General features: G+C 48.6%; 1 protein-coding gene across 6 annotated transcripts in view; it reads left to right on the forward strand.

Annotated features, from left to right (window-relative positions):
• The window catches only part of LCORL (ligand dependent nuclear receptor corepressor like), a 201201-nt gene that overhangs the window by 163014 nt on the left and 25472 nt on the right, over nucleotides 1–12715 (forward strand). For 3 of the 6 annotated variants that reach the window (XM_075544486.1, XM_075544488.1, XM_075544489.1), the window contains one exon: nucleotides 323–6981. The exons of 2 other annotated variants lie outside the window; for them this stretch is intronic. In XM_075544486.1, coding sequence (XP_075400601.1) covers nucleotides 323–5069 — 4747 coding nt within the window. In that variant the 3' untranslated portion in view covers nucleotides 5070–6981. Of the gene's footprint in view, nucleotides 1–322; nucleotides 6982–12715 lie in introns of those variants that run through there. One more of the 6 variants, XM_075544485.1, reaches the window with a different exon arrangement.

Raw genomic sequence — 12715 nt, forward strand, 5'->3', positions numbered from 1 at the left:
CTAAACATCCATCGTTTATCCAAAACACTAACCATTATCAATCTGTAACTATATTCATATGGATGCTTGGCTTTCGTATTACAAAAAGAGGGCTGTGCTCTGACTCAAAGGCCTTATCATGAGACTTGATGTGCCCCCCCCCCCGTGCTTCATTAAAGTTTTGCCCAATAACCACCAAGCTGTCCCACTTGCAGCACTGTTGGAAGTTAGCAGTCCGGCGATCCCCAAATCTCTCTTGTTCAAGCACTGTTAAATTGACGACTCCTGATACGATTGGTACTTTTGCTATAATTTATTATTTTTGTTTGATTTTTGTTTTTAGTTCAACTATTGATGCAAATTCAGAGGAAGCTACTAAAATGGAAAACGAAAAGTCCGCATTAAGCAAAGTTGTGGAATCTTTGTGCACACATCACCAGCAACAGATGTTGGCTATGTTGAAATTTCTAGTTCAAGAGCAAAATGCTGCTTCTCTTTGCTGTTGTAATGCATCCCGGGCTGTGTCTTCAGACTCTCAAAAGCCCCTAATGGAAGATGACGTGCATGGTCAGTTGTGTAGTTGTGGGGCATACAGACTGGCGGAAAGAGGGTGTGCACAGAAGGAAAGACTAAGCCCTGGGGTCGCACCCCTGTCAGTCTGTATCAAAGGTCTGCCTTGGGGGTCTTGCCAAACTGTAACTGTCGAGCCCATTAAGACAGTAGCAAATAGAAGAATTGCAAACCCTTCTACTCCTCACAGGTGCTGGGTTGGACCGCTGCCAATCATTCACTCTGCCAAATCCACCTGCCCTGCTCCCCTCTTGTCCAGGGAAGTGTGTGATCTGACAGCCAGCCCTAAGGAAGTCTGCAGATCGCCAAGCCCCTCCCCCCCACCACTCTCACCAGTGCAGACGGAGCCCCTGGACAACCTGAGAGACGGTGTCTCCGAGCTCCCCGCCTTAGAAAGTCACAAACTCGAAGCAAGCATTAACCAGCCTCCCTCTCTCCTACCAGCCGAAGTCTGCAGTGACCAGGCCAACCAGGAAGGCAGAACGCAGAAACCTCAACCGCCCAGGAGCTCAGACTCTTGGCTGTTGGGAGACGGCCACCCTTGTGGGGCAGATCCGGAAGAGTGCGAGAGCAGCGTGATCTTCCAAGATCTCATGGATCGCATTAATGAGAAACTGAACTCCATAGAAACGACAGATCCCACCAGCTTTCTGAAGCCGGTGGGTGGGGATTGTCATGCAGATACTGACTTCAAACTGGGCGATTTAATAACTTCCCTCCTGCACAATGCCAAGGCCAATGATTACAGTTTTATGGAGTTATTGCGTCAACATGAGAAAAAGGTAGAAAACAAGATTATTCAGACACGATTTCGAAAGCAGCAGGAAGCGCTGTTTGCCATGCATACCTCTCCCGATTCGCCTGTGCGCAGAAGGCAGTCTTTACAGAGAAAGAGAGAACTGGCTAGTCTTGATGGGAACTTCCCAAGAAAAAAGCACACAGAAAAAAATGGGAAGAAACCCACGCACACCCAGGAAGCTTCAGTGGGCAAAGGAAAGGCCCGCCATTGCCAGGAGCTGTCTGTGCCGGATTTTAAAAGCCATGGAGATGAAAACCGTACAGAGGCACCATCTTCCCCAGCTTACGCACCACCATCATCGCAACTCCCTCCTTGCGGTTTGGAAACTAACTTGAAGTGTGACACGTTATCAGAAAGCTTTAAAACGCCTCCTGAGGAAAGAATCACGAGCAACCTGCAGGAGAAGCCTGCGGCCAGCGAACAAAGATGGTCACGTTACAGGGAGGCTCCCGAACGGGAGGCGGTTCAGACTCCAAAGAGCAAGGGTCCCGGATTGTTGAGCCGAACAAAACGAAATATTGTGCCTCCGGGGTGGTACTCAGTCTACGTGACAAGTAATGTAGTTAGAAAGCCTCCCGAGGCTAAAAAAGCCTCTGGACCCATCCCCAAAACAGAGACAGCGAAAAATTCTTCAGTGCAAAGCACACGCAATATAGACCTAAGCAAAATTGCTATGCATTCTAATGTGCAAGTTGTGGTTGAGCGTTTGGAAGACACAATAAATATGGCCCAAAAGTCTTGGAGTCGTAACCAGCCACCGTCAGAAGGGCATAAGGCATGCAGGACGCTGATAGAAGAGGCCCACTGTGAAGACCAAGATGCAGATGGAAATCTGACTCTTGGCATGAGTAGGATGGCCTGCAAAGAGCAGACCCTACCAGAAAGGGTGCTGGCAGCCAGCAGTCGTAGCACTAGCACTAGCAGCTGTGTACCTACCACGGATGTGACTACAGGGAGGGACACAAGTCGCTCGATGCCTAGGGTTGACAATGAACCAGCAAAGTCTGAAGGTACTCAGAGCAGCTCCTTCTCCAGTTACTCTAGTCCTATCAAACTCATGTTTCTCTCTGAAGTTCAAAGCAGCGAAGGAGTCAAATATATTTTAACCTCGGTTGGTACTTCTGGGTCAAATGTCAACCTTGCTCCCGAAACATTCCCAAGCCGTGATCATGCAGGTGAAAACTCCCCTGAAACAATTGAGGCTGTCCCCCATCCTAACTTGGAGAATTATGGTTCTAATCACAATGGTATTGACACTTCTCAAGGAGAGGCCGGTGAACTTAATTGTGCAATTGCAGAAACCGCAAAGGGGCAGACGCCACAAGAAGAACAGCCTAAGGAAAACCCAGCCAGTGCTGCTGTTGATGCGACTTTTAAAAGGAAACCGGGTAGACCTAAAAAAATCGGCCCCCAGGTTGTGAAACAGATCAAGCGACCAATTGGAAGACCCCCCAAACCTAAGACCGATCAAACAAATGTCACCATTTGCCAGAAGGAGGCCGCTCTCACCCATGAGAAAAGCCCAGAATCCCTTATATCAGAAGTCAAGGAAGGTCTTTATAAAAAGAGTATTACAGTAACCGTGATTTATGGACGGTCAAGAAGAACAAAAAGATACGTTTCGGAAGGAAGTACAAACATAAGCAATGTTATGTCTCTAAACAATCATGCTGCTGACTTTTCAACCCAGCATCATCCCATGAGACACCTTAGAGACCACACAGTTGCCTGGGCGGAGAGAGGCAGTGTCACGTCCAGTCTGACTACTGAGAGCAACATCTTGGGGTCCGGCTACGAGTACGTCAGGCCCATCAAGAACAAGTCTGCAAGAGCTCAGCTTTCCAAGAACGTTATCCGGCCCTACGTGAAGCCTTTGACCATAATTAGGAAGCCTGGGAGACCTGCCAAGGTGAAAATCTCCGGGATAACGGTGACTATTCACGGAATCTCACCCCAGAAGAGAGAAGTCAGCATCAGCAGCAGCAGCGTGCCTCCCTTAGACCAGGAGAAGGCAGAGGGAGAGAAGCTGCCCAAAGCGGAGTGCCTCGAGCCACGTCCCAAAGAGGCTGCAACCAGGCCGACCGAGGCAGACGGTTTAAAGACGAGATCAAAGAGTGCGGCTGCGCCCACACCTTTGAGACACCCGACGACGGACAGAAAGCGATCGTTGCGTTTTTTGCATTCGCTGGCCTCTTCCAGATCGCTGATCTACAGGAACGCCTTGCTCCGCAAATCGTATAAACTCCATCTGCCCAGAAGCCCAGGCCGGAAGGAGAGACGGAGGCAGTCGCGGATAAAGATCGCCCCGAAAGGCACCTCAGGAGTGAGGCCCACAAGGAATCCATGCGCACATGTGGAAGATGGCACCTCGCTGCCCATCACTGAAGTGCCCGTGGAGCCTGTCGTCTCATCAAGCCCCCTACTGCGGTGGTGGGCTTCTTCCACCTCGAGCGATTCTCTGTTAGAGGAATTAAACAGCCGCTTCGAGCAAATAACCAATGCTTGGGTGCAAGTGAGTGGAGACGAAGCGGCACACGGTGTTCCTCCGAAGGCAGAGCGCGTTGGGAAGGAGCCTTTGAAACGAGCCAACCCGCTGGGGACCTGCCTGTTGGAACTTCAAGCCTCACCCGTCAAAATGCTGTTTCAGAAGAAGTACGACCTGAAAGAACTCTATTCCTGGTTTATGCAAACCACAGAAACGCACTCTCTTTCCTTAGTGCGGAAGGCCAATGCCCGGAACCCTGTGGAGGTCATCAGCACCCGGGGAGTTCACCTGGGGGCCCAGCAGCCTCCTGGGAATGGCAGCCCCTTGCGGAAGCACCTGAAGAAATTTGCGCTGTCCTCGCCCTCCAAAGCAGCGGGGGAATGGCACCTACTGCGTCACGTGGCTGGCGCCCCGGTCTTCCAGGTGAACAGTGCTGTCACTCTGGCCAGGCTCAAACGGACTGGCTTCCCAAGGCTGCACCGCGGGAGGTGGCGGGGGGAGGGAGAGCTGCACGGCTGGGCGCCGGTCCTCTGGAACTCCCGAAGGAGAAGCTTTGGGTTTTTCCGCCCGAACCAGTTGTTAATCCCTACGTCTGAAGAAGGAAGCGATGTGGGTGGCTCCCTGAAACAGGGCGTGCCTGGCATCAAAGCCCGAGCTGGCTTGGAGAAGCCATTCCTGCCCACAGCCCAGCAGATGGGGGCAAAATTACGCCCAAGGGAGCACAAGGAATCCAGACTGGGAAGCTGCTGCCCAAGTGATTGGAGGCCCAAGACCTTAAGAGACTGCAGGATATTTCTGAGGAAGCTCAACTACCTCGAGCACAGAAATAGTTTTAAGTTAAACGCGGCCGTCATGTACCCTCCCGATGCCATTGCCAGTGGGAGTGATCCGGAGGCTCCCGGCGAAGCCGCAAAGCGCTGTGCCTTGAGATCCCATTCAGCAGGGGCTGCGGCCCTGAGGAAGCACGCCAGAGGGATGATGGCAAGTGCCAAGGCAGATAGCCCTCCTGCCAGTCCCCCAGGCGGCCTCCGCAAACTGGGCCCTGGTGCTAGCGCAGACAGGGGTAGGTCTGATAGCTCCGTGGCCCGCCGCAAACTGAGCAAACGGAAGCGGCCGCCTTGGACGAGCGCAGACGTGTCAGCAAAAAGGCATAAGCGGCAGTCTTGCAGGAATGGACAAATGGCAAACTGTTGTTCAAAGGGCCAGCTGGGTAAGTTCCTCTCCCCTTCGTTTTAAAGTCTCATTGTAGGTGCCCTGAGGCCAGTGTTGTAGATGACAAAGAAGCGGCCAGGCCAGTTTTGACTGGTTCCTCACACTTTTGGACCACCTAATTTCCTGGCGCTCCGTACGAAACCCTTGAATTGAGGTGTACCTACATGTGTAGCAAGTGAGGGGCCTGGTGGTGCCGAGGGCTCAGCTGCTGACCGTAAGCTTGGCTGTTTAAGCCCACCAGCTGTCCCCTGCAGGAACAGGACATGGCGATTGGCTTCTGTAAAGATTTCAGCCAAGGCAACCCTGTGGGCCAGTTCTGCTCTCTCCTGCTGGGGCGCTATGAGTCAGAATCAAGCTGCAGCCCTGTGCTTAAACAGACCAACCTGCTGCCTCCTGTTCAGGAATCCAAGCATTTCAAAATAGGTTTAGTAGCGATAGAAAGCTTCGACACCTACCCACCGTTGCTGTAAACTACCATATCTGCTTTTGAGTTTTGATACATCTAACTTAAAAATTTAAGCAAAACAAGTTGACTTTGATAACTATGCCCCATAACTAACCACAAATTGACTACTACACTATCGACTAAGATGTATTTATTCTCTTGACAATGTAAATACGTAACAGCAAGAAGACTACGTAGAAGAAATAAAGACTGCATCGATCATAGTAGGCCTAGGATGTCAGTCCCATTCCCATGTTGGCCATCAGGTTGCCGTGTGCTCTGGCTTATTGGAACAGCGGCATGGGCACAGCACGTTTTTAATCTCATTGAAGCCATCACATTGTTTGCCTATTTGACACTGCACTAGCTTCCACAGATCTACAGAGGAGAGGGTTCCTTTCCACACTTGCCTAACTCAGCCTGGTCAAGGAGAGACCCCTTTGCTGGTGATCGTCCAGGTCGCACTCAACTCATGATGCAAAAGGAAACTTCCACAGCAGACCCTTCTGAGCCGTCTCCAGTTGTCCCAACCTCTGGTGCTGAAAAGACCAACGGTCTCCCTCACTCAGGCACTCACTCGCTGTGACCTGGCCCAAACGTTTGGTGTGAGCACCGCAACTGCCAGCCCAGCCAGTCCTCTCTGCACACCGGGAAGTGGGCTAGACCACCGAGCAAGGCGTGGAGGGGTGTGGTGCTGCCTGCGGGTGCTCCTTTCCCTGGCACGAGAGAGAGCATCAGGTTGCATATAGAGATTTAAGAGTATTTTATCATGTGGCTTTTCCTGATGACATTGGGTGTAGGCTGTTCCGAGTGAGTGTTCATCATTTGCTGTTGCTGGTACCGCTTTTTTTTTTTTTAAGCTAAAACCAATAGTACTGAGCCTTTTATTAAAATACCTTAAGGCAGTAATGACGTCATAGCGTTTGCTTGAGCAGAATAAATTCTTGTGGCCCCCACAAGTGAGCTACATAAACTGGCCAGAATCCCCGATGCAGTAGTCAGAGGAACCTCATGATGGAAAGATTCACCCAAACGGAAAAGGATGACCTTCGCTGGCCGTCAAAAACGATGCCATCTTAGCAAACCGTCTCAACAGGAAGACAAGCAGGAAACAAATCCAATACTCATGAAAAATGCCAGCTACCCACCACGCAGCTCTAGTTCACCCCAAAATACTCACATATGTTAAAAGACTGCCAGGAAGAGAGAGTGAGGTATAAAGTTTTGTTTGTAATTCTCTATGCCATTCTCATTTCATGCTTGTTAAAGTTTGCCAAAGGTCGTCTGTATTAATTCGTTTTACAACAGAACCGTATTTTGTCTTTCCAACAGCCCTAATCATTGTATCTTCCGAAGGGATAAGTCATATTGATTTCAATATGATTCTTCACCCTGTAAATACGAAATAATCTTAGAAAAGTAAAATGGAAGATGCCGCCTTATTGCATTTTCAAATTCTTTCAAAATACTTCTAGGACAATTAAAAATTTTTTTCAGTATTATAAGAGTTGTTCTTCACCTGCTATTCTTTTGTTTTCATTCTTTAAACTGCTATTTAAATTACTACTATTTCCTGTTCTGCTTAAAGTTTTATTTATCCTTTACTGATAACTTTCCTTCTTTATTTTTTAACACTTAAAAAAATCAACAAGGAGGGTTTTTTTTTTAACAAAGTTGTACTTTTAGCAACACTTGTTATATTTATCTGATTTTTCAGTGTTAAAGTGTTATTTTTTTTCCTCATGATTCTTGGTATTCCATACTTCTTTTAGCATTTTTTGCTTTTTTTTTAAGTGATGCTAATGCTCATTATTAGTTTCATGTGTGTTTCTCTGCTTTATAAGATAAATAGTGACTGGAGTCTTGAGAAAAAAGAACAACTTTTTTAAAGAACTTTTCTAGAAAAATGTCTGGGGCAATGTACGATGAATTACGGGATATTTCTGGGCTATTGGTGGAAAGCCAGGGATATCTTGTTTTTGTGCATTCTGAGATGAACTATCCAGATAAAGCTTGGTGTGTAGGACTTTTAAATTTTATCCTTTACTTCATTTGCACTGCTGTCCAAGTATAGACGTGGAAAGAAGAAGAAATGCAGTTCTTGACCACCACACCCCTACTTCAGCAAATACTTCATGAATGGCGACTGGAAGGCCAAAAAGTTCCCTGTGTTTACATGAGAAGACACAACCAACATCGATTTCCGTGTCCACAGAAGAGTGTGTGTTCTATGTGTGAAACGTGTGCGGTGCCAGGAGGTAGAATGGTGGGAGCGTGCCTTTGGCTGTGCTGGAGCTCACCTTCTCTGTAGACTAGAGAAGTGAGCTGGCAATGCCAGCGGTGAGGGGGCGCTCCGTCTGGGCAGTCGGCTCACCACAGGAGACCGAGACCGAACCCAGGGTTAGGGAATCAGGCAAGGTGACCCAGAGTCCAAGTTGAGGCTGACGTGGTCTGAGGCTGTTAGTAAGGAGGAGCAGACCCCATCTGGAAGGTCTGGGGCACAAACGAGAACATGGGTTGTCTCTAACACTGGGCAATCACAATCTGTGGGAGGTTCACAAAGCCGAGCGTAAAATGGGTGTGCTGGGCGAGGTTAGAATAGCAAGACATCAAACTACCTAGGGAAGCCAACTCGGTAAAGTGTGAGCTCACCATGTTTGGGGCCCTGATGCTGGGGGTGTTAACTGCCGCCCCCAAAAGAGAATTTCTCTGTTGGGTTTTCTTGGCTGGGATCTCCACCAAAGCAGATTCAGAAGGCACACCTTCACCAAAGCAGATAGGCACACCTTGCGTCAACACCTGGGTGGGTAGTGCCAGGCAAGGTGGAGAAGAACTTGACCGCCTTGAGTGGAGAGAGTTGAGGTCAGACCCTTGCGTTCGTAGAGAGCAGAGGAATGAAGAGGAACGGCCAGGTGTTTGGCTTGAGCGCCGTCTGGGCCGGAGGTCGTGGCCAGCACAGAGCAGGCCTAGGAGCAGAGTTGGGGGGAGGGGGGTGACAGGTGTTCACAGAGGAAAGTGGATGCCAGCGGAGACGGAAAGGATGAAGATGGGGGCAGAGGCGATGGAGGAGAGCTCCTGAGCAGTTAAGACACCGGGTAGGGAGCTAGCAGGGGTGGGGCACATCCAGCCTGTAAGGCCCATGAAAGCGGTACCACCTCCCCTAAGAAACCGTTGCAGCCATCATCACATTCGGGGCGAGTTCATTACGTGTTTGACCAGTATGGCCCGAGAAGGATGTTCTGAATGCCCAGGTGGCCCTCGGCAAAACAAAGGTTCCTTCCTTCATCTTGGTCACGGCCCTCGTGAATCCTGCAGGAAACGGGCACAGTTTGTGGGATGCAGTTGAGTTTATAAGGGTCTAAGGTATCTGTGGAGACTGGGTTAGCGCTGTCATCAGGACAGGACTTGGCAGCTGTGCCATTTTCTCTCCGCGGCCCTGACAAGCTTAGAGAGCAGAGGGCCGTGGAACCTTGTGTTTTCAAGGGATTGGGCGCCGGTGGCTGCTGACTGAAGGGCAGTGTCTAGAACCCCTCAGCCACGCTGCCAGGGAAGATGTGACCCCTCTGCTTCTGTGAAGATTCCAGCCTTGGAACCCCAGAGGGCCTGTCCCCGTCTGTCCTGTTAGGATCACTGTGCGTGGGAATTGACCCACCGGAAATGGGTGGGGTTGGGGGCTCACCAAGTGGGTGTAACAGAAGGACAAAGAATCAAGTCAAGAGCATAGGCTTTATTTCATGAATAGTGGAGGGTGAAGCACTTTTCCACCAGTAGCACTCACTGGGGGGTGTGACTGGCCAGTTAACAGTAGTGGAGATTTGAGGTTATAGCCCCAAACTAAGGATGGCTATTGAAAATAAGAATATAAACCTTTTTAATAGCAGTGCCCCAAGTTCTGAAAGTAAAAATGTGCCTTCTCCTAATAGATAAATATTTGGGTGCAAGCAAGCAGCCTTGTAACATCTCAGGAAAATTTTAAGATGGATAACCGAAAGCGAACCTGGCATGTTGATAACGAATAGTACACCTCCTCAGCCTTGTTGAATTGCCCCATGAGCATTCAGAAATGTGGATGGGGTCCTGAGACTATTATAAAACAGTTCCAACCAGCAGCTTCTCCTGTCTCCCCATCTGTCCTCAGAAATGATGGGGTATGCACACACACACACACATTCAGAAATTTGGCCTCCGCACAGCTTTATAACCACTGGTGATTTCTAGCCAACTGGCGTACTTCTGGGGGCCCTGGTAGCATAGTGCTTACGCATTGGTCTGCTAACCACGAGGTCAGGGGTTTGAAACCACCAGCCATTCCTTGGGAGAAAATCAAGGCTTTCCACTCCTGTAAAGAGCTAGTCTCGGGAACCCACAGGGGCAGTTCTACCCTGTTCTGTAAGGTCACTCAGACGGAAAAGACGGTGAGATTGAGTGAGGTATTCTTCAGCTACACTGACACATTCTCCTCTGACCTGGCTTTGGATACTTTGCCCCTTTGCCTCAATTCTAACCCAGAATGTCCTTTCAGAATGTGAGATTGAAGTGGCCCTCAGCACAGGCTCTCCTTAAGCATTTTAATAGAACATTCAGAGTTAGCCTTCCTTCCTGTGCTGTTGGTCAAACACCATATTCTCATTCATTGGAAAATGACGCCTCTAGTGGATGATGTTCAGAATTACATTCTGATAGTAAAGCATTTCCAGGCGATCCACAATTGACTTCACCTAGTTTGATACACAAGTATCCTCCAAAGGTGCGGGGAGGGGGGGAGGGGGTCGGGAATGTCCAGTTCTGCCTCACCGTGCCTGTGTGCCTGTGAACTCACCCCCCCCCAGCCTTTGTCACTTCAACTGTTAGTTCCCCGCTGGCCCTGGTGTGGGGGGCATAACTAGATGAACACTGCTTCACACAGCTTCCTGCAAGGGCTTCTCTCTCACTGCGCTGTCCCCCGAGAGAATGTAACTGCTATCAAAAGAAGATCATTTATGTTATCCCTGATGCTATTTGTCCTGCTTTGTGTAAATTAAGTGTCGTGGAAGCGATCGGGTAGGTGCTTTATTAACACATAGGAGAACAGTGTGCTGAATTCCTTGAAGCCAACGCGGATTTCATCCTTGGTTGGCCCATGGATCCCATCGCCTCTCCCGTTGAGTTAGGAACAACTGTGGCAGCAGTCACTTCCTAGTGAGAATGTATCCCACTGTGAAATTGGGAGAACGTGATCAGTCTCCTCAAGGATATATCCAGTCTTAATTTGGTAAGAACTGGATGAAATGAAGAGAGCTATTTTAATATAAGGAATCCACTCATCAACCTGTTCTTTTTTTATACACGGGCTCTAAATGTCCACCTTGTTCATTACCAGCACCAAACGTGAAATGATTCCTTTGACTTGTTTAACATATTCTTGTACACTTGGGACTTTTAATGAATAGGTTTTCTGCTTTACAGTTGGGTTTCAAGGGGTCACCGCCATCTTATAAACTGATTAAAGAGAAAATTTTAGGTTGTGACATGTGTCCAACTTTCACCACAATTCTTGATTAAAATATAAAACAGCTATTTTGAAATGCCCGGTGTGCTGATGTTTTCCCTTGGCGTTGTCCAAGACCAGTTCCCAACCATGACTCATCAGCCCCGTCGGCTTACTCAAACTCTGGACGCTTTCTCTCTTGATGTCCCCAGCCTGGGGTGAGGTATTCGTCACAATGGGACACAAAGACGTTATCTCTAGAAAGGTCATCCAAGCTGTTTTTCCTTTGACAATGTGATTCGTGTAACTTGAAGATAAACTGATGGGTTCTTCATCTGACTGAATATGGACTAGAGCAGGGGTCCTCAAAACTTTTTTATCAGGGGTCAGTTCACTGTCCTCAGACCGTTGGACCAGACTATAGTTTAAAAAACAAAAAATACTATGAACAAATTCCTATGTAGACTGGACGAGTCGGCTGCTAAGCAGGATAGGCAGCAGCGGCAAAAACACCCAGCAGGCCGGACAAATGTCCTCGGCGGGCTGCATGTGACCCGCGGGCCGTAGTTTGAGGACCCCTGGACTAGAGTTTAGGATTCGTTCTCTAAATCCAGGAGCCCAGCCCAGGGTCTGTTGGGTAAATACAGTTTTATTGGGACCCAGCCATACTCACCCATCAGTTATCTACGGTGGTTTTGTACCACAGAATTCCAGAGTTGCGGCAGAGGCCACCTGACCAGCGGAGCCTCATATAGAACTTTCCCAACCTACACCCCCTTTCAGGAAAAAAAAATTACTGCCCATTCTGGCGATTAAAAGCTCTTGTACCTATAGTCCATCCTCCAAGATAAAGTGTAGGCATCTGCTCTTGCAGCCTCCCGGTGTTGTTCCGGCCCCCACTAAGGGGCAGTATCGCCCACTTTGGGAAACACTAACTCATTAGCAGTTTTTATTTAGAGTAAACTCACTGCCATTGACTCAGTTCTGGCTCACAGCGACCCAAGCGGACAGGGTAGAACTGCTCTTGTGGGTTTTCTGAGGCTGTAAAGCTCTATGAGAGCAGCAAACAAATGACATGAGAATATCACTTACATGGTTGAGCTTTTCCATCTCCATCCCCAGCATCCATAACCCTACCCTGGTACGGGGACATTTCTGTTGCTCTCTCAGGTTCGATATTTGTTCTGCTTTTGTACCACCCCGGGAGGAGGCCTGCTCTTACGCAACCCCGTGGTGCTGGGGGTCAGTGTGCCCATTGTGTTGTCTTGTGTTTTCTCAAGCTTATCGCCCTGCAGCTTCCAGATCTGCTTTTCTTAATGGGACACCCGGTTCCTCTTCTCCCCGTTAGAGATTTCTTTCCGTCCTTCGTGCCGTAAGTTCCTGCCTCAGGGTCCAAGGGTCCATCCCTTCTTCCTCCCTGGTGTCCTTTACTATTTCCTCATTTAGGAATTCGGAATTCTTAGTTCACGTCTACCTATTACTTTTCTCATTCTCGCTCCCTCTCCCTCTAATGCTTCCTTTTTCTTTGTTTTTTTTTTATTTTAACAATTTATTAGGGGCTCATACAACTCTTATCACAGTCCATACATATACATACATCAATTGTATAAAGCACATCTGTACATTCTTTGCCCTAATCATTTTCTTTTCTTTTTTTTACATTTTATTAGGGACTCATACAACTCTTACCACAATCCATACATATACATACATCAATTGTATAAAGTACATCCATACATTCCCTGCCCCAATCATTCT

The sequence above is a fragment of the Tenrec ecaudatus genome, chromosome 3 (assembly GCF_050624435.1).
Source record: "Tenrec ecaudatus isolate mTenEca1 chromosome 3, mTenEca1.hap1, whole genome shotgun sequence".
Classification (NCBI taxonomy): domain Eukaryota; kingdom Metazoa; phylum Chordata; class Mammalia; order Afrosoricida; family Tenrecidae; genus Tenrec; species Tenrec ecaudatus.